Below are 26,318 nucleotides of genomic sequence, written 5' to 3'. Positions count from 1 at the left end.
ACTCAGGTGGAAAGGGAGTGCCAAGGATTGGCTGTGGGCCAAGCACGGGCTATCCCTTTGTCTGCATAGGGCACCAGTCCACTCTGGCCTCTGGTTGGCCATAGGCCAACTCACCTCAGCTTTTAATTGGCCACAGGCCAAATTCTTCATCCATATAGTGGGTAGCCAATAAGGACCTCAAAAGAGGTACATAAATTCCAGAAAACCTTGTAAGCAGGGCCCCTGAACCACTGACTCAGGCCCAATCCCACCCTGTGGAGTGTTTTCCACTTCAATATATCCCCACTTTTGCTGTTTCATTCATTTGTTACTTTGTGCGTTTTGTTCAACTCTTTGTTCAACACACCAAGAACCTGGATGTCTCATGCTCAAGGCCTGCATTCCCACACTATCACAATTTAAATATACATATAACTTTGTCTCAGCAACTCCACTTTAGGAATGTGTTCTATAAAAAAAAAATCTATCCAAGTTGCCAAAGATGTTCACTGTAGTATTTTTTTGTGAAAGTAAAAAACTGGAAACAATTCAAGTGTTCTTTAATGAAATACTGGGTTAAGATATCACATCCATACAGTGGAATACTGTATAGTCATTATAAGGAGAGAAGTATATCTATACATACTGGCAAGTATAGTGTCAATGAAACATTGTTAAGTTGCTCTTGTAATAATCTTTTAACTGTATTTCTTGTTTTCTATTCATCCTCAATCTGCTGTCAGAATAACCTTTACAAAATATTAATATGTTCATTTTTCTTAAATTATTCAGTAGCTTTCATGATAAAATTCATGAAATTCGGCTCACTGCAACCTCTGCCTCCCGAACTTGAGCGGTTCTCCTGCCTTAGCCTCCCAAGTAGCTGGGATTACAGGTGCATACCACCACACTCAATTGATTTTTTGTATTTTTAGTAGAAATGGGGTTTTACCATGTTAGCCAGGCTGGTCTCGAACTCCTGACCTCAGGTGATCCACCCACCTCAGTCTCCCAAAGTGCTGGGATTACAGGCATGAGCCTGCCATTGCACTCCAGCTTGGGCAACAAGAGCAAAAACTCCATTGCAAAAAAAAGAAAAAGAAAAAAAATTCATATCTCTCAGTAGGATTACACAGGTTATTATCTAGCCTCTGCCAAAGTGGGTCAATTCTGAACACTTTCTACTCTAATATTGCATGCTCTGGTTACAATATTTCTAGTTACAGTATTTACAACTGCCCAAATGAAACAGTCTTTTTCAACCTTCTCCACTTGGACATACACCTCTCTCTAAACTGAATATTCATTTTTACGATCTTCAGTTGGCTAACTCCTACTCATTTTTCAAAACCAAGTTTGAGGCTGGGTGCAGTGGCTAACACCTGTAATATCAGCATTTGGGGAGGTCAAAGCAGGAGGATGGTTTGAGCCCAGGAGTTTGAGGCCAGACTGGGCAACATAGTGAGACTCTGTCTTTACAAAAAAAATTTTAAAAATCAGCCAGGCATGGTGGTATGCACCTGTAGTCCCAACTACTTAGGAGGCTGAGGCAGGAGGATGGCTTGACCCCAGGTTGAAGCTGCAGTGAGCCAGGATGACACTACTGCACTCCAGCCTGGGCGACAGCAAGACTGTCTCAAAACAAAAACTACAAAACAAAACAAAAAGCCCCAAAAGCCAAACAGTAAAAAACAACTAAGTTTGAGAAATGAACCTCTAGGAAGGTTTCACTTGTCATCTGCATCTCATTTAAGTTTTCCCAGTTTCTGTTCCTAGAGACACTTTCTACTACCTCTAATCTTCCTATGTTGTAAATGCCTATAGCCTTGGAATCTCTTCTGTACTATCAAATTCTTGAGACAAGGACTGGGTCTTTCATCTTCTATCTCCTAGTGTTTAGCATGTATTAACTGTGTAACAGAAATAAATTTTAAAAACTAATGATATTAAGTGATTTTTTTTTTCTTCATCTACCAGGCTTCCTGAACAGGCAAACCTATAGAGTTATAAAGTAGATTAGTGGTTGCTAAGGGGTGGGTGGGAGCTGGGAGGTTTGGGTGGGAATCAATGACTGCCAATGCATACTAAGTTCCTTTTGAAAATGATAAAATTGTTCAAAAGTTAGATTATGGTGATGGTTGCAGAATGCCGTAAATATGCTTAAACCATTGAACGGTATACTTTAAGATTTATAATATGTAATTGTATTTCAATAGAACTTTTAAAAATAGTTAAAAAGAATAAAGTTTATGTACATTATGTATCCATAATTAAAATTTATTTCTGGATGATACAGAACCTTTTGTTAGTCTCAATTTCTGTTTTTTTTTTTTTGTTTCAATAAAATTTCCACTAGAGGGCATTCAAAGAAAAGCAGAAAGCAAAGATCAGTCTGACCAAAAATAATATATTTTCACAGTGATGTATTTGTCATTATCTGTACTGAGGGTAAAATGGTTGGTCTTCATGTCATATTTTTATATACAGTCCAGTATTTTCTGCTTAAAACACTCAGTTTATACTTGAGAGATTAATGAAACAACTATGATAAAGGACATTTTGACCATGATAAAAAGCTAGGAATTGGATATCCATTTCCAGCTATCAGAAAAGTTTTGTTAGATCAAATCTCCCACTGAAAAAGACTGTAAAAGCTGATAAAATACAAATATGCCTGGAGACACAGTAGAAAAACCAAGTCTGCCAAAACAGGAGAAGTCAAGCTCCTGGAGAGAAAAGCAACATTTGCTGAATTGAGTCTTATATCCTCTTCCACTTTTTCCCTTTAGACATCTGCCAATTCCTGGGTAGCATTAGCAGAAAGCAGTACCTTTAGGCCTTCTTATGGGGATGGGGAACTCCAGCACTAAAACTGGAGTTCAGGTCTACCAAGGCACTGAGAACTTCAAGAATCAAGAATCTGGAAAAAAGGGAGTAACAAAGGTGACCCTGCAGAGAAGTGATCTTCTGTTGGACTTCTGCCTTCAAAGTATTTTCAGGGGCTGAAGAAGACCAAGCTGAAACTAGATGCTAAGAGGGCTTTCAGCATTCCCATAAACAGCTGAGGAAATAAAAAACTTCATGATCCTCAAAGGGAGAGTTTGAGGAAGCCTGATAGATTAGAGATCCCCAGGTTTGAACTGGGACAGTGGAAAATACTGATCCTGAAATCCAGCCTTGAACCATCTTAATCCCTGATTAAATTGAGGTGATCTGCCCTTATTCTAACTATCAGTCAGAAGAACATTAAATATTTTCTGGAAGCAAACAGACCTGTACAAAAGTTTTATATAATATCCAGCATTCAATCAAAAGTTACCAAGCATTCTAGGATACAGAGCTAAGTGACAAACAAACAAAAACAGACCTATAGATGTTATTAAAAACATGCTTTAAAGTAAGTGTGATTACTGTTGAAGAAAAAATTAATTGAAGACCTAAACTTTAGAGAAAAAAGAAGCAATCAGAAATTGTAGAACTAAGAAACAAGACTGATAAAATAAAAAAGTTAATAGATGAGTTTAGTAGTAGATTAGTTACAGAAGAGAATTAATGGCCTGGAAGATAGACCAAAAGAAAATACCCAGTGTGAAATATGAAGACGATAAAGAAAGAAATAGTGTTAAGAAAAAAATGGGTATAGGTATAATGGTCTAAATATCAATTGTAGAGGAGAGAGAAAATGAAGAAAAAGCAGTATCTTTTTTTTTTTTTTTTTTGAGACGGAGTTCTGTCACCAGGCTGGAGTGCAGTGGCGAGATCTTGGCTCACTGCAACCTCTACCTCTGGGGTTCAAAAGATTCTCCTTGCCTCAGCCTCCTGAGTAGCTGAGACTACAGGCCTGTGCCACCATGCCCAGCTAATTTTTTTATTTTTAGTAGAGACAGGATTTCACCATGTTGGCCAGGATGTCTTAATCTCTTGACCTTGTGATCCGCCAGCCTCGGCCTCCCAAAGTGCTTGGATTACAGGTATGACTCATCACACCTGGCCAAAAAGCAGTATCTTAAGACATACTGCCTGAAAAATTTCCCAAACTAATGAAATACATCAAACAACAGATTTAAGAATTCCTGTGAACTATAAGTGGGACAAAAACAAAACCCCACTATATCTCGGGATATCACAGCAAAGCTGATTAAAAAAAAAAAGACCAACAGAAAATCTTAAAAACAACCAGAGGATAAAATCTAATACCTTCAAAGAATCAACAATAAGAGTAGCAGCTGACTTTTGTTGTGCTAGACCCCTACTGACTCCAATAGGGATGGCACTGTGTTTAAGAGGTTGAAGGAGAGACCCAGAACCAACAAATGAGACATAGAGTTTGAGAACTTACATACAGGGCAGTCCAGGAATGACAGGCTGGATAGGAAAAGTGATACCATTTGTAAAAAGCAATTACGTTACATAGCATTTTTTTTTTTTTTGAGACCTAGTTTCACTCTTGTTGCCCAGGCTGGAGTGCAACGGTACAATCTCGGCTCACTGCAACCTCCGCCTTCCAGGTTCAAGCGATTTTCCTGCCTCAGCCTCCCAAGTAGCTGGGATTACAGGCACATGCCACCATGCCCACTAATTTTGTATTTTAAGTAGAGATGGGGTTTTACCATGTTGGTCAGGCTGGTCTTGAACTCCCGACCTCAGGTGATCCGCCTGCCTCAGCCTCCCAAAGTGCTGGGATTACAGGCATGAGCCACCATGCCCAGACTTACATAGCATTTTTACTTTGTAATTTCTACCTAGCAACCTTCACCTAGCAACCTCCACTTAATCCAAAACAAAGGATCTCTAATCCCCTGTACAGCCTGTATTCCAAGGAATGGGCCAGGGGTTCAGATGTCCTTCATGGATAAGGAGTGAATCTTTGGGTTGGCCACTCCCAGATTCCTTGGCTCGAACACGCATTCTTCTTAGACCATTCAGCCACTCTTAGGGTATGCTTGAGTTATTGCTGTCAAGTGCATCTGCCATACATTCCACCTCAGCATATTCCTGAATGACCCTCACATTTTAATAATTTTTTTGTGTGTGTGATTTTTGGGGGCCAGGTAGGTGGAGAAGCAGTATGTGCAGCCAAATGCTGTGGCAGCAATACAAACTATAACAAAAGAGAATAACAAACATAATAGAAATCATACTGTATTGAAGGTTTTTCTAGGCACTTTGGAGTTGATTAAACCAGGCTCAGTAGCCTCCACCAAGACTGTCCTTCAGTTGTCAAACAGGTGAAGAGCTGAGTACCAAATGGAACTCTGTGCTTAAGGAGCTATTAGTTGATGTGCTCCTCTTGTTTGGAGCCTAATGTTGCAGGTATGTCTGCTATTTGGCCACATTTGTGTCTGGGAATTCCCAGAATTTGGTTTCTGGAAGGTATTCTTTACCAACCTGCTATGGGATACCGGGTGCATATCAGCACTGGGAGCCCCTTTGTCATGTTGTCCACTTGTTGTAAGGGATGATATATTTAGCTTCAGCCCCCTTCCATGGCTGGGACTAGAACCTTAATGGCACACCCCTCAGGGTAACTGGCTATGTCCAATTCACAAGGTTGTCCCTGTACTAGACTTTCCAGAATTTATATTTGTTTCATTATGACTTTAGTTTGTTTAAAGGCCTCATCTTCCTCTGTGGACCAGTTCCAGTGGGCCCCCATCTTGACCAAGAGGTATAGGGGCCTGAGGAGTTGGGTCAAGTCGGGAATAAAAGGACATCAATACCCTATAAGGCTTAAGAAGGTCTGCAACTGCTTTGGTGTGGTAGGACCTGAGTAGGCCTACACCTTATCTATAATGGCAGAAAGAACAACTTTAGTCTTACCCAACAGGATGACATAAGCCTGGACCCTTAACAGTCTGTGCTGCCCATATGCTGTTTGCCACGTGAGAGAGAAAGGTGGGGACTAGCAACCTCCATTACTAACCCAAAGGTGGGGCTGCAGTTTGTAAGCTGGAAAAAGACTTAGTTAGCACGATATCATCAATTTAATGGAAAACATGTTACCCTCTCTAGGGTAGTCCATCGATTGAGGTGTGTGGTTACTAGACCCTGACAGATAGTGGGGCTATGTAAATATCCCTGGGGTAAGATGGTAAAGGTCCATTGTTCTCCTTTCTAGGTGAATGCAAATTTGTCTTAACTTTGGGGCAATGGAGATGCTGAAGGTGGCTTTGGCTAAATTGGTAACAAAATGTTACATGCCAAGTATCTATTTTCATTAGATAGGAAGTGATATTTTAATTTTTGGTAATGTATTGTTACTTCCCATATCCCGTCAGGCTTCTGCACAGGCTATACAGTTACTGTATGGGCTGTGTACTACTGACCTTTTAATGTCTACCTGGGCTAATTCCTTAACAGTTTCTGTGATTTTATCATGCCCCTAACCCCTACCCACAAGTAGTATTGCTTCAGTACTACTAATTGCTATGGGGCTGACAACTGTATTGGCTGTATTGGTATCCATTGTGTGTTCCCCTGATTATGTTTTACCATCCTAACTCCCAGTTGGAATTTTTTGGCAGTTGTTTGGAGGGTCAAGCCTGACAAGATACCCATTCTCAAGATGTATTTTGGGATAGGAGCTATATGCACTAAATAGGGTCTTTGTGGCAGTCTCCCAACTTGTAATACTAGTTTAACCTTTATACCTCATCCCTCACCCCCCCGCCCCTCATATTACTATTTATTGCTGCTATAGGACCTTGGAACCAATAGGTGTTACCTTATATGAGTGCAATTGGCTCCAGTATCCACTATAGCAGGGGTCCCACACCCCTGGGCAGCAGACTGACACTAGTCTGTGGCCTGTTAGGAACTGAGCCACAGAGTAGGAGGTGAGTGGCAAGCAAGCAAGCATCACCACCTGAGCTCCACCTCCTGTCAGATCAGTGGTGACATTAGATTCTCATAGGAGTACGAACCCTTCTGTGAACTGCACATGTGAGATATCTATGTTGCATGCTCCTGATGAGAATCTAACTCCTGATGATCTGAGGTGGAACAGTTTCATCCCAAAACATACCCCGCCCCCAGTCTGGAAAAACTGTCTTCCACAAAACTGGTCCCTGGTGCCAAAAAGGTGAGGGACGACTCTGCACTAGAGCAAGCACAGTCTGTTTATTTTTAGGTGACCTATATATAGTTTTACATGAGGCCTCTGGTCCCTGGCCATCATTGTTTTTATTGAGATCCTGAGGCCTTGGCCTTTATCTTAGGCTAAAGGGGTTGGTGCCTGCTATCTCTCTGTGGGAGGGGTGGTGGGCTGAGCCTGAGGCTTCTTAGTGAAGTGCTATTCTGGCTTGAGTTTCTATTGCATTGCAGTCTAACCAAAACAGCTTTAGGCTTTTTATCTATTAGCAGGTTGCCTACATTTATCGACAAGTCACTCTGACTAGCCTCTTGACTGTCTCCTTTTTTTGTGGCTCCCTTGTCTTTCATCTAGTAGTGCATACCTCTTGCTTATGCAGTTTTTCTGTTTCCCTTAAGTCAGTGGTCACTTGGGCTGCCAGGGATACTGGCTGCCATATTAGGGTGCTTAAGATGGAAAACCAGCATGCTATACCACTAGTTAGCTGTCAATTGCAGAATTCTCTTTTATTCTGACATAACCAATTCATTGTTGGAAACATGAAGATTTTTAACATAAATATTAATATCATGTTTCATCTCCAATTCCCAGAGGACATCCTGCAACATTTTCATAGTCTGTCATTGCAAAAGAGATGTGAAGATATCTCCCTCATTTGGTCAGGCCCCCTTGAAGCCCACAACCACTCAGCTAAGAAGGGGGTGGCCTGATCCCCATTATTGGTGCCACAGAAGTGCTGCCTCAGGACCAGGTGGTTTTTGATGGATGTCATTTTATTCATCTCAAATCTTTTAAAGAGTATAGTATTTTCTGCCCTCATGTCCCATGGACAGAGAAATCACCCCATGACTGACTCTCTCCTCTTCTGTTTGAACCTATTTCCCAGTTCCACAGTGGTATAATCCTACATTGTGGTATGCTGTCCTTTTTCAGGAAGGGCAAGTCTTGCAGGGCTTCCTCTTGTGGGGTCCTTTTACCTTGGTGGTGGCCAATGTACATGCAGAGAATAGGAATCTCTGTGGACTCACCCCAGTCCTCTTCCTCCTTCCACTAGAGCTCTCCAAGAGGTCCCAAGACTTAGTGTTCCAGGATGATTTACTCATGACAGCCCTAACTTGTTGGCTTGACAGTTGATGACTCTTCAAATGAGTTACCTGGCAAGCCAGAGTGTCCATTCTGTTATTCTCTTCCCATAGGCAGGACAGTAACGTCTCCAACATTTAAGTGTGAGCTAACGAAGCATTTCTTTCTAATCACATCTTGTCTTATAACAGATGCAACCTTGCCTGTGCAGTGACCTCAGCCTCAGTGGCTGCTCAACACACAGGAGCTGCCAGTGAACTACGGCTGTCACAGCTTGGGCATGTGACTTTCACTTAGTGGGATCTACCCCCTGCTCCAGCTCTTCCAGACCTTTTAGTGTTTTGGGGGCATCCCCATACTCATGCAGTGGACCTCATCCATCAAGGATAGCAGTTATTGGGCCCTACACGGATGTGGATGGCCATCCCAGAGTTTCCCTTGCAAATTTCCTTTTCACAATGGCATCATCTTGGTGCTTACAGGATTCTTTCCACCATCCTGGCTGGATTGCCAATTGTTGTGTGGGACCCCTACTGACTCCAATAGGGATGGCACCATATTTGAGAGGCTGAAGTGAGTTTGAGAGGCCCAAGCTAGTGAACCAGCCATAGGGTTTATTAAAGACTTATATACAGAGTGGTCCAGGAGCAATGGGCTGATCAGGAAAACTGCTACTATTTCTAAAAAGTGTGCAAATTACATACCATTTTTACTTAGCAATTTCCACCTAGCAACCTCCATCTAACCCACAAAATAGGGTCTTGATCCCCTGTTTGGCCTGTATTCCAAGGAACAGGCCAGGGGTTCAGATGCCCTTCTTAGATAAGAAGTGAATCTCTAGGTTGAACACTCCCAGGTTCCTTAGCTCAGAACTCCAAACACATATTCTCCTTAGACCATAGGGTCATTATCACGGTACGCTTAAGTTAATGCTGTCATGTGTGCCGGCCACACAAATTTTCAGTAGAAATAAGAGACAACAAAATGATAGCTTTAAAGTACCAAAAGAAAGGAATGCTAACCTAGAATTCTATACCCAGTGAAAATAACTTTCAAAAATGAAAACCAATATAAAAATACAATCAAAATAAAAATGCTTTCAAACAAAAACACAGTCACCAGCAGATGTTTTAAAGAAAGGTTTTCAGAAGAAAACCAATCCCTGATTAAAACATGAAAATAGAGGATGGAATGAAGAAAGCCAGAAAGGATGAGTATGTGGGTAAATCCAAATAAAAGTAGGTAATAATAACATTATTGATAGCAATACTAAAATGGTAATAAATTGTGAGTTTTAAAATATAGATAGATTTCTGTAATCCCAGCAGGTCAAGGCAGGAGGATCACCTGAGGTCGGGAGTTTGAGACCAGCCTGACCAACATAGAGAAACCCCATCTCTACTAAAAATAGAAAATTAGCTGGGCATGGTGGTGCATGCCTATAATCCCAGCTACTTGGGAGGCTGGGGCAGGAGAATTGCTTGAACCTGGGAAGCAAAGGTTGCGGTGAGCCAAGATTGCGCCATTGCACTCCAACCTGGGCAGTAAGAGTGAAACTCCATCTCAAAAAAAAAAAAAAAAAAAAAAAAAAAGAGAGAGAAATTGATTTAAAATATATGACAACAGCACAAATGCAGGGGTGGAATGGGCACAAATGAGGTTAAAATATTCTAAGACTCCTGTATTGTCCAGTAATTGTTAAAAGTACTAATTTAAAGTAGATTCTAATAAGTAAAGAATGTATGTTATAATCTCTAGGGTAGCCACTTGAAGAACAATAAAAGAATGAATAACTACAGCAAGACATAAAATGGAATAAAAAAATATTTGATTAATCAAAAAATAATCAGAACTGGAAAAAAAAGAGCAATGACCAATGAAATACAATCGGTGTGCATATTAAAGGCAGGTAGACTAAATACTTCAATGAAAAGAAAACTATTGTCAATCAATCTGGATTAAAAAAGGAAAACTATATATTGCTTACTTTAAATAAAAGCACATAGAAAGGCTGAAAGCAAAAAGATGGAAAAACACTGTACAAATGTGAAAGGAAGCTAATATAGCTATACCAATATTAGATTAAGTATATTAACAATAAGTAAGAATTACTATATACCAAGGGTCATACTTCATAAAAGCAAAAGATCAATGCAATGGGGATATGGTAGGCTTAAAAGATTGACCAAATGCAAATCTCAGTAACTGATAGAACATGGAAATAAAAATGTCAGTACAGTAGTCCCTGCCTTATCCATAGGGGATACACTCCAAGACCTCCACTGGATGCCTGAGGCCACATATAGCAGTGAATCCTTTAAATACATAGTTTTCCTATAAGTATGTGTCTATGAAAAAATTTAATTTGCAAATCAGGAACAGCAAGAGACAACAGGAATAATAGAATAAAACAACTGCAATAATATACTCTAATCAGAGTTATGTAAATGCAATCTTTCTCTCAAAATATCTTATTATACTATATTCACCCTTTTTCTTCTTGTGATGATATGTAATGATAAAATGCCTATGTGATGAGATGAAGCAGGGTGAATGACAGGCATTGTGATGTAGTATTAAGCTACTTTGACCTTCTGATCATACATTAGAAGGAGGATCATCTGCTTCTGGTGATCCTGCATTATCAAGCCATGACAATGTCAATGGTTGGATGTCAGGAGAAGATAATGTAGATGACTAATGGGCAGGTAGTGTGTATAGAGTCTTTGTCTAGATATGTCCAGATATGCTGGACAAAGAGATAATTTACCTCCCAGGTGGGAAGGAGAGGGATGGTGTGGACTTCACCATGCTACTCTGTCAGTACTTTTCATATTCACCAACTCAGAAGTTCTCTACAAATCCTACAGTTTAGAGGTTTTTGTGAAAGGATGATTAAATCATTGGCCATTGGTAATTAGTTCAATCTCCAGCCTCTCTCCTCTCTCTGTGGAGGCCAGGGGATGGTGTTAAAAATTTCAACCTTTTAATCATGCCTTGGTCTTTCTGCCTCTCCCCCCACAATCAGTAATCTCATTAGTATGAGATGTCAAAAGACACTTATCACCAGGGAGATTCCAAGGGTTTCAGAAGTTCTAGTGTCAGGAACCAGAGATGAAGACCAAATATTTTAACCAAGCATGCTCTATATTCACCCCTATCATTCAAGAAATTACAAAGCATTAAGGAGCTGTGTTAGGAACCAGGGGTAAAGATGAAATGTATATTTATTATATCACAGTATCACTGTAGACCATTATACCAAACGATTGCCAAATCACATTCTTTTATAGTACAAAAATTGACCATAGGTAGTGTGTATAGAATCTATGGGCTCTAAAGAACATCTCAACAAGTTTCAAAGACCTGAAATCAGGTAGAATATGTTCTTTCACCACAGTGGAATTAAGCTAGATATTAGTAATGAAAAGCAAACTAGGAGAATAAACAAACTGTAATATATTCAAACATTAGAACATTCCTCAGCAATAAAAAGAAATGAACTACTCATACACAAAATATAGGCTCTCAGAAACCTGCTGAGCAAAAGAATTTAGACTTTAAGAAGTACAATACTGCATGATGTAGTATACAAAGCACTAATGCAGGGTAGGAAAAAAATAAGTGGTTGCCTTTTGGGTTCAGGGGATTATCTTGGAAGGGGCCTAAGGGAACTTCCTAGGGTAAGGAAGAATGTTCTATATTTTGAAATGAATGTGGGTTACATGGACATGTAAATTTGTCACAATAAAAACCCTACACCAAAGATCTGTGCATTTCATTTTGTAAATTAGATCTCAATAAGAAAGTGGAATAAAAAGTAAGTCAAATGTCATTATATAATGTTTACAGATGATTACATACACACATGCACAGATGGATGATCATACGTATAATTTAACTTGGGCAGAAAAAATACACACAAATTACAAGATTGTGGTTGCTTCTATAAGAAAGAAAGAAGAAAAGGAATATGATTGGGGAGGATATAAAAGGTCCTTTAACCACATTTTATTATTTTATTTAAAACAAAATTAGAATAATTAGGCAAAACATGGCTTTTCAAAGACTGCATGAATTACAGTTTTGATATGCTATCAGCTCTAATAAGAATAGGTAAAACAAGGAAATTATTTTTAAAAATTATTCAGAATTCTAATAGTTGAAAGTTAAAAATATTTTTTAAAAAAGAAATCTGCTTTAAGTCAGTGTTCCTTTACAGTTTATCACTGAAAATATAAATAAGGTGTCATAAAAGACCCTTGCTTTATTTTAAATAAAATATTTTAGTCAGCCAAAAGGGAATAAAGAAAAATGAATTCAACTATATGTTCAGGAAGAACACATTCAAACTTGGAATGTTAATTACAAGATACTCCAAAATTTCATGACACTGTTATCTGTTTAACAAAAATAAATAACATACAAGTTAAGGGGACCTTGTCAGTTATTTTAAAAATGACCAGGATGCATACAATTTAGCAAAATTTGAAAACAAATATATACACATATATATGAGCTAAAATACTCAAAAACAGATATTTTTATTATGTGAAAGAAGAAACTTCATTACTTCCTCTCCATAAAAGATTAAAAAGAAGAGTTAAATCCAAGTGAGGCTTTCACTAAAGAAAAATATTGTTCTTTCTCACCTAGAAAATGTGTATTTAACTAACTTAGAATTGAAGAATGGATAAAGACCATATTTATGACTTTGCTTGTTAATCATCCTACTGTCTGCTTTAGGAACATGAAAAATTCTCATTAATTCTTTTGGAATTATACATTTATTATAAATTCTTCTATAATTTTGTGTAACATATTCCTTATGCATAAATTTTTTATGTAGATAATTTTTACTATTTCCTTGAAAATATACTGTCCCTAATTATTAATAGGTACTCTTGGCATCTGCTTAGTAGTACACTCATAACTAATGTGTAATTCTTTAATGGCATCAACCTTTTTTTTTAGAAACTTGTTATATTTATATGCAATACTTTTTACAAAACATTTTTTTTTTTTTTTGAGATGGAGTCTTGCTCTGTCACCAGGCTGGAGTGCAGTGGCGCAATCTCGGCTCACTGCAACCTCCGCCTCCTGGGTTCAAGCGATTCTTCTGCCTCAGTCTCCCAAGTAGCTGGGACCACAGGCGCGTGCCACCACGCCCGGCTAATTTTTTTGTATTTTTAGTAGAGACGGGGTTTCACCATGTTGGCCAGGATGGTCTCGATCTCTTGACCTCGTGATCCACCTGCCTTGGCCTCCCAAAGTGCTGGGATTACAGGCTTGAGCCACCGCGCCCGGCCTTTACAAAACATTTTTACATGATATTGCATCTGACTGTCACAAGAACCCAGCAAAATCAATGAAATAAATTTTCTTATCTTATTCTACAGATGAGAAATAAAAGTTCAGTTTCAGAAGTTAGCAAGGTCATGAAGCTTATAATAATAGGACCTGGGACATAAATTTGGAGTCCAAGATCATTCACAAATAAGTAATTTTCAATTTTTCTTAATAGAGTAACTCAAAATATATTTTTGCTCAATTTTAACAGTGAAAATTCTATTTTACCATTGTAAGACAATTTTACAATAAAAAGGCAGATGAAACGATGTAAAAAATTACAAAGAAATCATAACAGTTTTTATTCACGCATTAGCAGGGTTTTTTTGTTTTTTTTTTCCCCCTTTGGAAGGATTCTTGCTGAGAATTTCTGGTTACCATTATACTGCTGAAAACCAATAGACTAAAGTTAGACAACTTATAAACAATAAATTATAAACTCATATACTAGTTCTCTGATATCAGCTATTAGTATGGAAAGTTTTTTATGGAAAGTTTTTTCCTGAAAGATGTAAGAGGAAAAAAAATTACATTTTTAAATGAAAGCAGTTGTCATTTCAAATTTAGAATTTAAAGTATAGCAAAAGACAAAAAAGCTAAATTCTCAAATGAATTTTATAAGGAGAGAGTGATATAATTTTAACCCAATCAGTATGTATAACATTATTGTAATCAATAAGACTTATCAAAAGATAATCTATCTGATGGAGAATTGAGTTCAATTTAGAAATTGTAATTTCTTACCATGTACCAGACACTAATAAGATAAAAGTCAAGCCAGAATTTGAAAGGTGTGTGTGTGTGTGTGTGTGTGTGTGTGTGTGTGTGTGAGATCTTGGTTTTTGTGCATGTGTTTTGAAAAATTAATGCCAAGAGCTTTTCATCAACTAGCTTTCTTCACTTCCATCCTGTTTTGAGTTTGCAAAAGGACCAGGCAGATTTCCAGGTATTTAAGTAGCAATATTAACATATGCCTTAAATATGCAAGATAACCCAAAGATATTTATCACTGTTTGCATATAGGTAAAACTACTAACAAAGATAAAATCAGCTCCTATGTGTAGATAAGAGATAAATTTTAAAATGACAATGGGGGCAATTTATTAAAAAATATATAAAAGGCTAAAAACCTAAGGAATGATGTCAAACTAATTAAAAATCAGAAAAATAACAAAACTATAATATGCTTATTTTTATCCATGATATTGTTTAAACCACAAAGCCTAATAATATGTTGGCAAGAATGCCAAAAAAAAAAAAAAAAGGATACTCTCACATGGATTAGAAATGTAAAGTGGAAACAACTTTCTGGAGGACAGTTTAGATATAACTTGCAAGATTTTAAATGTGCAAACCTTTTAAGCAATTCTCCTTCTGGAAGTCATCTACAGAATTAACATGTACCAAGGATATTATCATCATTGTTATGGCAAACAAACATCTGAGTGCTTACTCCGTGGCTAGGCGCTGTTCTAAACACAAAGCAATTTTATGATGTGAATGGTTATTTTTATCCCTTACTATAAAACTTAAGCTGAAAAGATGAATAACTTGCCCAATAACAGAGCTAGTAAATAATAAAGTTGGGATTCAAACCTTGGCAGTCTGGTTCATAAGAAAGAGAGTCCTCTTAACCACCATACAACATAAGACTAAAAATTATAAACTACTTAAATGCTGTCAACATGATAATGGTTCAATAAATTACAGTGCATTAATAATAAAGATTATGCAGCTAAAAAATGGAGGTAAACTTATTATGTATTGACTAGAAAAGATCCCAAACAAGTGAAGAGTGTGTGTGTGTGGGGGGGGGGTATGCATTTATACAAAACTCTATATTTTTAAAAAGGATTAGGGACATTTAAGTACTTTATAATACTTAAAGTAGCTATCCTGAGGCACAGAATTTAAGGAATTTCTTTAATCAAGAAAGACTCATCATTTACTATATAGACTTCTACATTATAATATCTATGACAAAAATGTCTTGATTCTTTATAGGTTTAAAAAGGCTAAAAAGAAAAATTACAACATATATGACAATATTTATTAATGTTTTTAAGTAATGTTTTCTAAATAAGGTATTCTAAAAATTCTTTCTAAAATATTATTTTTGTAATTCCAGTCTATGCTTTTAGAGAAAAGATATGTCACACATTTACTTACAACTAGAAAACAAGTTACTATTGTAAGCCAAAATTACATTTTTATCTACCAATCCGCTTCGGTGACATTTACAACTAAATTTATGTTCTGAGAAAGTAGGCAATATTTTTCCCAAGGTATCTTCTGTTTATTAAAACATGCAATAAAATTCAACAAGTTAACAATTACACAATGATTACGTAAAAACCTTGGGCATTAATTAATGTGTTCTGCCTTATCAATTGTAATAAAGCATCTATTGAAATTAAAATGCCACATCATTTTACAAAACCCTTATCCTATGACTGAGCAATCTTAATATAACAAATATATATGCTAGAAAAACTGCCCTCTAAATGTAAATATATATTTTAAATACAAGAAGGTTTCAGCAAACTGGGGGGTAAAAACCCATAACTTCTAAAAACAGAAATGTTAAACACACATATTTTTTAAAGGCTTATTCTAACAATAAAAATGTCAACTCCAAATTTAAGGTTAAATTGAAGATTTACTGTGCCAAGTTCCAGTTAATTTGACTGAAGGCCACCTTGTTTTCAGACCTAAATGTGATTAAGCTAAATTAAAGTGATAACATTTTTCCGTTTCCACACTTTCCTTTGTAGTTTGTTGACTTTTTAAGTCACAATATTGAACTATAAATTAGGGAACGAGACAGAAAAAAGAGAAACCCAAACCCAAAGACACAATAAGTTTAACACAAACATATGTTTTGCAACAATATAAAAAGTCATGCTGTTTCAACTGTTGTGAAAACATCCTAAATATAGACAAGATGAGGAATATAAATACATTATACTGGTGGATCCTGTTCAGATTAAACTGTTGTAAATACCCTTATCAAACCTCTGTTATATTCAAAGGCACTTAAATACTTAATCATCAATTGTCTGTTCTGTGAAAAATAACATACCATCTACCAGTGAGTTGTAAAGATTAGACAATGTATTAACACAGACAAGCAATTACCACAGTGCCTATTACACAGCAAATATTCAATAAATATTTCATTTCAAAATTATAAAGCCCCCAAACAAATTTTAAATCCAAAATAAATAAACCAGCATTAAATTTCCATATTTGCCTGATACAGTACACTGTGTTAAGTGTTGTCAGTATCAAGATCCAAGAGAAGCATAAGATGTAATTTGTATCCTAGAGGCTTAATTGTAAAAATGTCTTTCAAGTTGTCAACGTTTACCATAAGTCCCACAGATGGAAAATGAAAAATGAAAGAAAATTTAAAAAATAATAAAAGAACAAAGTCAATCTACATATAATATGGAAAGGTGTCCATGAATTAAATCAATGCTATTTCCAAAGCTATTTTAAATAAGATTTTTAAAAAAAAGTTTGCCTGGGAATGAAAGAATTACAGAGCTGACACAAAAATAGTTATAAATAAACCATTTAAAAATTTAGAAGATGCTATTTCTATTTCTAGTAATTGCAAGTTAGATATTTTGGATCAAAATTGTGAGGGAATCTAGAAGTTCTTTAAAATTTCTTAAAAACCGAAGAACTAAATTATCAAGAAACCAGTGAACCAAAATCTGAATGGCAAAAAGCCAGAGAGGTAAACTTAGCATTCACAGTTGCTTTTGCCATGAGGGCATTTTCTAGTCCAGAAGAACCCAATGGGAAAGTGAGCTGTGGCTCTGGTGACCTTGAATATCAAGAGGAATAGCATTCTAAGCCCTGGGCCTATACAAGATAGAGAGTTTGATAAATCATACTTAAAACACTTTAAACTGGGATTCAAGGGGCTACACCCTCAGGGTAAGCATAAACCAGCTCTTCATGTTTACAACCCCAAAATGGTCCAGGGTACAAAATTTTTGAATTTAAGATTATGGGAGTTCTGGACCAATAGTTCCTCAGATATCTTTTAGAAATATACAAAATCCTCTCTAATAAATCATCCTAGGTCTCATATTATTCATACAAGTAAGTTTTCAAATCTAATGACTAGCACCTAGTTATGAATGAGAACCCAAGAACTGCTAGCAGAAACAAACCTATAAAGATTTAAGACATTGGAACTGTTCCATCTAGATGATGTGTTTCCCATATTAAAGACACTTTAATTTAGAGTTTGAAAATATTTTCAGGGAATAAAAAGTGACACTACAATTTTAAAAAGAATCAAATAAATGTTTTACAAATTAAAAAAATAACTGTGGTCAGATGCAGTGGTTCACACTTATGATTCCAGTGCTTTGGGAGGCCAAGGTAGGAGGACTGCTGGAGGCCAGGAGTTTGAGACCAAACTGGACAACATAGCGAGATCCTCATCTCTATAAACATTTTTAAAAAGTTAGCCAGAAATGGTGGCACGTGCCTACAGTCCTAGCTATTGTTGGGCCTGAGGCGGGAGACTGCTTGTGTCTAGAAGTTCAAGGTTGCAGTGAGCTATGATCACACCACTGCACCTCAGCCTGGGTGACAGAGGAAGACCCTATCTTTAAAAACAATAAATAGAAAATTTAAAAATAAAAAAGTAACTGAAATTATAAACTGAATCTATTATTTTAACAACAGATTAGAAGGTGAAGTGAGATTTAGTGACCTAGAGGGTAGATCAGAAGCTATAATCCAGAATATGGCACAATGAGACTGAAAATGGAAAATGAAAGAAAGATATTGAGGATACAGTGAGAAGATCTAATGGATATACAATCAGAGGCTCAGAAGGACAGTAAAGAACAGAGGGGTATAATATTTGAAGAAATGATAGATGAGAGATTTCCTAGAACTGAGGTGCCAACCCAAAATGTAGAAGACACTTGTCATTATATCATGATGTAGATACGTTAATGGTACCACATTAAAGTGATGTTTTTTCCTTTTCAAGAAGCCATTTTCAAGATGAAACAGAAGAATGCTGGAAGAAGCTACAATTTTTTTGCAAAAAACACTTACATCCAGGAATCCAAATGGTATTAGTAGATTTAAATGTTTACTTAAAACAAAATTTGGGAGCAACATAAACTTCAAAGCAAATGAGAATTACACCCTTAATGTGTCTACTTAGTTAATAAGTTTGGAAATATTCACCATCAAATGATAAAAAATTAATTATTATTTTTTTAAAAAGCCAACTCTCAAAATGTTGGATGCTTTTCTTAGGCTTTTCTGAGGGAGAACTGATGGAGCGCTTTCTCCTCCATGGACTGAACAGGTGACTGATGAATATTTTCAGAAATCAGAAAAGAAAGGAAAGAAAGGGGAGAGAGAGAGGAATAAAGGGAGAAAAGAAGGAAATAAACTGTGGACTCTAAGAAAAGGCTAGAATTCATAGATCTGTGAAACAATGGAAAACCTTATTAAGAATATTAAAGGTTCTTTGATACTAGGAATTTGGGAAATGAGTGGGCCAATTTTCCCTACCTTCCCTTGGTAGCTAAAAGAATACAAAGAAGCCAGAGTGCAGAAAGACTGCCAAAGAACAACAAAGGTAGAAACACTCTAATTCCTACCACCTAAAAGATTTCCACCATTTATCATACACCAACAACCATACTGAGCTCCATGAGCCAATAAAGGAAACAACAATCCATGTAAGGGCTCTAAGCAGCCAACAAAGAAAATAAATAAAACCAGACTGGAAATAAAAAGGACTACATAGAAAAGAACTAGAATGGCTAAGAGGTACCGCAGGCCAGTCACGGTGGCTCCCACCTATAATTCCAGCACTTTGGGAGGCTGAGGTGGGTAAATGACTTGAGGTCAGGAGTTCAAGACCAGCCTAGCCAACATGGTGAAACCCTGTCTCTACTAAAAATACAAAAATTAACCGGGCAGGATGACAGGCATTTGTAATCCCAGCTACTCGGGAGGGTAAGGCAGGACAATCGCTTGAAGCCAGGAGGCAGAGGTTGCAGTGAGCCAAGGTTGTGTCACTGCACTCCAACCTGGGCAACAGAGTGAGACTCTGACTCAAAAAAAAAAAGCTTAATCTCCCGTTTTGCTTTCCACAGTTACCTATGGTCCAAAAATATTAAATAAAAGATCCCTAAGTTTTGAATTGCACACTGTCCTGAATAGCATGATGAGATTTTGAACTGCTCCACTTGGGACGTGAACTGTTTTTCGTCCGGTATATCCATGCTATATATACTACTCACCCAATTATCAGATTGACAGATCTGTCTCAATTATCAGATTGACAGACCACCCAGAAAGGCGAGTACAGTACAGTAAGATATTTTGAGAGAAACCACATTCACACAACTTTTATTACAGTATATTGTTATAACTGTCCTATTTTATTATTAGTTATTGTTAATCTCTTACTATGCCTAATTTATAAATTATCACATATATGTATGCATGGGAAAAAATGGTATTTATAGATTTGGTACTATCCATGTTGCCAGGCTTACACTAGGGGGTCTTGAAATGTATCCCCTGCACATAAAGGGGAACTTTGAAAGAAAACTGAAAAAAATGAAATGAAAGAATAAAAACAACTGAAAAAAAGAAAGAAAACAAAAAAGTAAAGGTACTTAGTGATTAATTAAAGTTCAATACACACACACAAATGGATTGCTAAAGCAAAACAAATGGAAACAACCACAATATACACCAAACATGATTCCCAATAAGCAATTCAGTAGATAAAAGAAAGGAGTGGGCCAGGTGCAGTGACTCACATCTGTAATCCCAACACTTTGCGAGGCCAAGGCAGGCACAACACTTAAGGTTAGAAGTTCAAGATCAGCCTAGCCAACATGGTGAAAACCCATATCTACTAAAAATACCAAAATTAGCCAGGAGTGGTGGTGCACCTGTAGGCCCAGCTACTTGGGAGGCGGAGGCAAGAATCACTTGAACCTGGGAGGTGGAGGTTGCAGTGAGCTGAGATTTGCCACTGCATTCCAGCCTGAGTGACAGAGTGAGCCCCCTTCTCAAAAAAATAAATAAAATGAAATAAAATAAAGAAGTGGATAGTCAGTGCTTGCTACTTAAAGCATTGATGCAAGACGGTTGTCTTTGTTTAGGGATTTAGAAAAATGTACTATATTGTCAGCACTCATGCTGCCTTAGCATAGAGCCCAAATACTTAAAAATTCTGTCTACTCAAGTCTTGTTATGACTACTTTTTTTGTCTTTTCTTTTAATTTCTAAGCCAATTGATTTTCTGCCTTACTGGGACACCTTTTTTTCTCAGGCCATAGAGAAAGTAGCAAACTACTAACACACAGAGCATGGATGAGTCTTAAAGTTTATTATACCCAGTTAAATAAATCAGAAAAATACTGTATAATTCTAGAACAGAAAAAATTTATAGTGGTAGAAACAAGATCTGAATCACATGGTTGCTTCTGGTGGAGAGGGAGCCTGACTGTCCAGGGTCACAGTGGAACTTTCTGGAGTGATAGAAATATCCCATCTTGGGGTGTGAGTTACACAAATGAATGCACTTATCAAAACTGTTCCAACTGTACACTGAAAATCTGAATATTTTAATTATGTGCATGTAAATTATATACAAGTTAAAAAATTTAAACTATTACAGAATTTTCTCAGTACCATTGAGCAAGACTTCTAATTAGTTAAGTAGAGGAAATTCAACAGCTTCTTCTTAATTTTTATTCTTCTGTCTACCCATTTTTAGTGCAAAAACAACCAAATAATTCAAGTGACTCACTTTAAGATCTATAAACCCCTTGAAATTATCTTCCTGCTCCAAATACAAGTCAGTAACTAATTTTTTCCCTACTTTATCTATAAACGAAAATCCTGTCTTTCGAGGTATTCCATAGAATGGAGAAGAGTTTCCATGCTTCTGTAAATATGGAAACTGAAACTTCAATCTCAAGCTTAAAGGTTGATCTCTAAGATTTTGCTATTACTTTCACTTCATGAGATAAGACTACTGATCCATATTAGTTAAAAAAAACGTTAGAAGTCAACTTTGTTTGCAACTATCAAGTATGTGACCATCTACCTAGCTTTTGCAAAATCTAGCCATTTATGTTTTGTAGCTGACTCTTTCCTTGTGCTTTTTTTCTTAAGAGGTAAGTTAGCAAAGGCATTTCTCAACAAAAGGGGCTATGTCAACAGCTTGAAAGTAAATTCATCTAAAGATACGTTTTTCTCTGACATCTGACAAGTCGTTCCCAGATATATTGCTGGTACCTTCTGGCACTTTTTACAAGAATCTAAAGCTCCCAATCTTCTAATAGGTTTTGAGTGTTGTCACTGCTAATGAGTTAGCTATAAAATTGTCTGCAAATTTCATTGCACTCCCCTTGTGTCCTGATATGTTTTGTCTCTTACATTGATAGCATGCTATCCCTGTATGTCCACTAATGCTATCTTTCTTATAAAATTTGCAGCCTCAAAAGCACTATTTGCCATAACTGATCCTCTTTTCAGCTCTATCAAGAAAACACAATTCAATTTTATTGCTTTATGCTTTGACCATTAAAAAAGAGGCAGTTGAATAGTTTTTCAGGTTATTTCTCACACCTTTAATTAAATGCAGATTGCTTTATTTTCTTCAGCCATTCTATAAATTCTCTAATTATTTTAGAGAGTTGATCATATACCAATCTAAATTTTGTGCTCCTTCTAATTCATCTGCTTTTCTAGGATTTTCAGTTTTGAAATTGCCTTATAGTGTGGTTGCCTTATAGTTTTTAGCATAAGATGCTAATCTTGTATCATTTTAACTCAAATGGAATCTGTTTTTCCCAATACATCTTATGTACCTAATGGGTATCTTTTAGTTCTTGAGGAGACAGAATATTCTAGAACCTGTGACATTGGCTTGACTGACTTCTCCTTCAGTGTGTTTACAAGATTTTAAGTGATTAGGAGGGTAAAGACTTCACTATCTATAAAATCTCATAGAGGCAGTCAGAAAAAAAAAGGTGAAGAGCACCAAGCAAAAGTTTTATCTTATGCCATTTCTAAAGGTATATATAAAAATTACAACACTCACGGAAGTTTACTTCAGCGAGGAATCCTAAAGCACATGTCGTAATTCCAAGGTATAACCAGATCCAAAAGTTACATTTTATTAAGGATTATACTATATATGACAGGATAAAAGTTTCTGTTAAAAGTTTAAGGCTGGGCAAGGTGGCTCACGCCTGTAATCCCAGCACTTTGGGAGGCTGAGATGGGTGGATCACAAGGTCAGGAGTTCGAGACCGGCCTGACCAACACGATGAAACCCTGTCTCTACTAAAAATACAAAAATTAGCTGAGTGTGGTGCCACATGCCTGTAATCCCAGTTACTCAGGAGGCTAAGGCAGGAGAATCGCTTGAACCTGGGAGGTGAAGGTTGCAATGAGTTGAGATCACACCACTGTACTCCAGCCTGGGCGACAGAGTAAGACTTCATCTCAAAAAAAAAAAAGAGTTCGCAGGTAGGCCAGTCATGGTGGCTAACACTTCTAATCCCAGCACTTTGGAAGGCCAAGGCAGGCAGATTGTTTGAGCCCAGGAGTTTGAGACCAACCTGGGCAACATGGTGAAACCCCATCTGTACAAAAATATAAAAATTAGCCACGTGTGGTAGTGTGTGCCTGTAGTCCCAGCTACTCTGGAGGCTGAGGGGGAAGAATCACCTGTGAGGCAGAGGTTATAGTGAGCCATGATAGTGCCACTGCACTCCAGCCTGGGTAACAGGCAAGACCCTGTCTTAAAAAAAAAAAAAATTAAAGGTTTATAGGTAGTTTTTTCTGCCAGTTCGTTTTTATCTTTGTTTAAACATGAATTATCCACTCAATAAATCTTGGCCCTTCTCACACTACATCAGGGATTCTCAACCGTGGCACTACTGACATTTTGGGATTTGTAATTCTTTGTTTTGACGGGTTGTCCTATGCATTTTGGGATGTTCAGCAGCATCTCTGGTTTCTACCCACTAGGTACCAGTAGTATCTCTCAGGTATAACAATCAAAAATGTCTCTAGACATTGCCAAATGTCCCCTGAAAGGCCAAATAGACCTTGCTTGAGAACCATTACAACTAGATCAAAATATTTTTTTAATTTCAACAAAGATTTAGGAATTATCTAAAGCTGTAAAGTACCTTCCAAGGCTGCTGTCCAGGTATCATAGAAACTAAATTAATTTAGAAAAAAACTTCTCAAGTCAAACATAATTCTATCTATATATCAGGTACTAGATCATTATTATCTGAGCTAATGAATTATGAATAATAATTCTACTTGTGCTAGACATTTTTGTTAGATGGGCTACTTCCTACTCTATTCATTATAAAGATTAAGTGAAACACAAAGAGAGATTTAATAGGAAGATGAAATAGAAGATAGAGTCAGAAAGGAAGCCAATGTGATAGAAACTTTAAGCAATCTAATTTTTATTATTACTGATATTTCAAAATATGCAAGATACATTTACTGCTTGTCTTCTATGTATCTAGGCACTATTACATACATGTTATTACCTAGTTAATTGGTAAAGTCTTAAGAAAATGGAAACAAATAGGAAAACAGAAAATCAGTATATTTTCTTAGTATTTTTATAAAATTATTTAGTTGTTAAATGTTATACAGAGAGAACATTAAGAGGCTTAACTCTTATAGGTCAATTGTATTCTTTTGAGTAGTATAAATCACAAGAAATGATACTATAGTTTATTGTTCTTCTTTCTTCTCATTCTAAATTCTTATGGCATTCTCCTCAAAATGTAAAGTTGAAAGACTACCTTCATGATATCCCCTTCCTTTGATAATCTCACAGAATCGGAACCACGAACTTATGAACTATTTTCATTCATCAACTAGTTGACCAAGTAAACATTGTTCATGATTTTTAACAGGCTGATACCAAAGAAAAATTCTTATTCAACTTGACTTTTGAACAGATATAAAGGCTCTTACCTACAAGCAACATTTGGATCAGCATTTCTTGAAAGTAGTAGCTCTACACATTTCAAGATCTGTTCCTCTGAGCCATGAGCAGAACATGCAGTTATCAAAATAGTTTGCTTATCTATAGTGAATAGAAAAGGGAAGAAAAACCCCCATACATCAAGAGGTGCATCTATTTGATGTCTTTGCCACTCAAAACAATCTATTATTGCACTCTAAAACTCTATAACCTCTTCCCAAATCTCTCACTCTTAGCAGATAACTTTGTCTTCCTTCATCAAAAGATGAGATTAGACATGAATTCCTTTAGCCTCCAAAGTTTATCTATAATTCACTTAATTTCCTTATTTCCATTTCTTCCCATTTCTTGTTCCCATTTCTTCAAGAGAACAGAAAGTAGTTAAGCACATGGACATAGCCATGTTGTCTGGATTTGAAGAGTGTTTGATTAAAATTTGCCTTGCTAAACTCATGTCTGGGAAACAATGATCCATTTTCTCTGATTTCACTTCTTAGTCATTTGAAAACTCTTGCAATCTGGCTTGTAAACTACCCTATTGAAATTGCTGTAACTGCCACATACATTGGTTTGGTTTCTTTTCATTCCTTTTGTACTGGATCTTTCTGAACCCAGTTTTCTAAAACTCTTCTTGCCTTGGCTCTCATGATGTCAGCAAAGATCAGAGTAAATTAAAAACAAAAACACCTATTTTGAATTAAGACTTCAAAATAGGTCACCACAGCTTTGATTCACGTTAGTGGCCCAATACTGAGAGCATAATCTAGTCCTAGTCCTGCCACTAAAAAACTGTCACTCCCGTGATGTCTTAATATCTCATTAGATCTAATTTATAGATAGGAACCTAATATGTGCCCTTGGTATGTGATAGGGCTATAGTGGGACACATAAAAGAACTTATGTGTGCATTCTGTGAAAAATATAAAGTATTTTATGACTCTAAGTATCCCTCTGATTACAGGAGAGAGAAGTAGAAAAATAATAATTAGTAATTTTTGAGAAGAACATTTTATATACTTTTGAAAACCTGATTCCTAAGCATAGCTTTCATTGAGTAATTCTCTGTTGTCCAGGCTGGAGAGTGGTGGCATAATCATAACTTACTGTAACCTCGAACTCCTGAGTTCAAGCAGTCCTCCTGCCTTAGCCTCCTGAGACTCTAAGTGTATGCCACCACCCCCGGCTAATATTTTTTATTTTTAGTACAAAGTCTCACTATGTTGTCCAGGACGATCTTGAGCTCCTGGGCTCAAGTGATCCTCCTGCCTTAGACTCCCAAAGTACTAGTGCTAGGATTATAAACATGAGCCGCCATACCTGGCCAAGTGATATTTTTAAATGATATAATAAAAAGAAAAACTTAACAGAGAAGATTAAACATAAAACTGTGGCTAAGACAGAAACTGATGTAAAATATATAAATGACAAAAAAGAATAAAATTGTAGGTATAAAATTAAATTAAAAATCAATTATAAAATGAAACCTATACCTGAAATTATGAAGCAAATTTAATTGTATATTGAAAGTATGTTAAAAATAAGTAATTGAGAATTCAATGTAATAATTAAACTGGATTTGCTCATATACTCTTGTTCTTCTTACACTCAAAGCACTACTTAATGGAAATTGTTTAGTAACAAGGACAAAGATGGATTTCATTAAGCATCTTTGAAACAACTTTAAGCAATAGAATTCACAGTTTAAAATTACAAAGACTGATTTCCAAGTAATTTTCCACTAAACTACAAGCTTTTTAATGTTTATTTCAAGGA

General features: G+C 36.6%; 1 protein-coding gene across 3 annotated transcripts in view; it reads right to left on the bottom strand.

Moving 5' to 3' along the window:
* ASZ1 (ankyrin repeat, SAM and basic leucine zipper domain containing 1) overlaps positions 1-26,318 on the bottom strand; it is a 57,866-nt gene that overhangs the window by 26,588 nt on the left and 4,960 nt on the right. For all 3 annotated transcript variants that reach the window (XM_012456967.2, XM_012456968.2, XM_012456969.2), the window contains exon 4: positions 24,536-24,647. In XM_012456967.2, coding sequence (XP_012312390.1) covers positions 24,536-24,647 — 112 coding nt within the window. The remainder of the gene's footprint in view (positions 1-24,535; positions 24,648-26,318) is intronic.

Source organism: Aotus nancymaae, unplaced genomic scaffold (assembly GCF_030222135.1).
Source record: "Aotus nancymaae isolate 86718 unplaced genomic scaffold, 86718_ANA_hifiasm-v0.15.2.pri h1tg000002l, whole genome shotgun sequence".
In the NCBI taxonomy this organism is placed as follows: domain Eukaryota; kingdom Metazoa; phylum Chordata; class Mammalia; order Primates; family Aotidae; genus Aotus; species Aotus nancymaae.
Note: the sequence above shows the minus strand (reverse complement) of the source record. Positions and strands in the feature narration are given on the sequence as shown.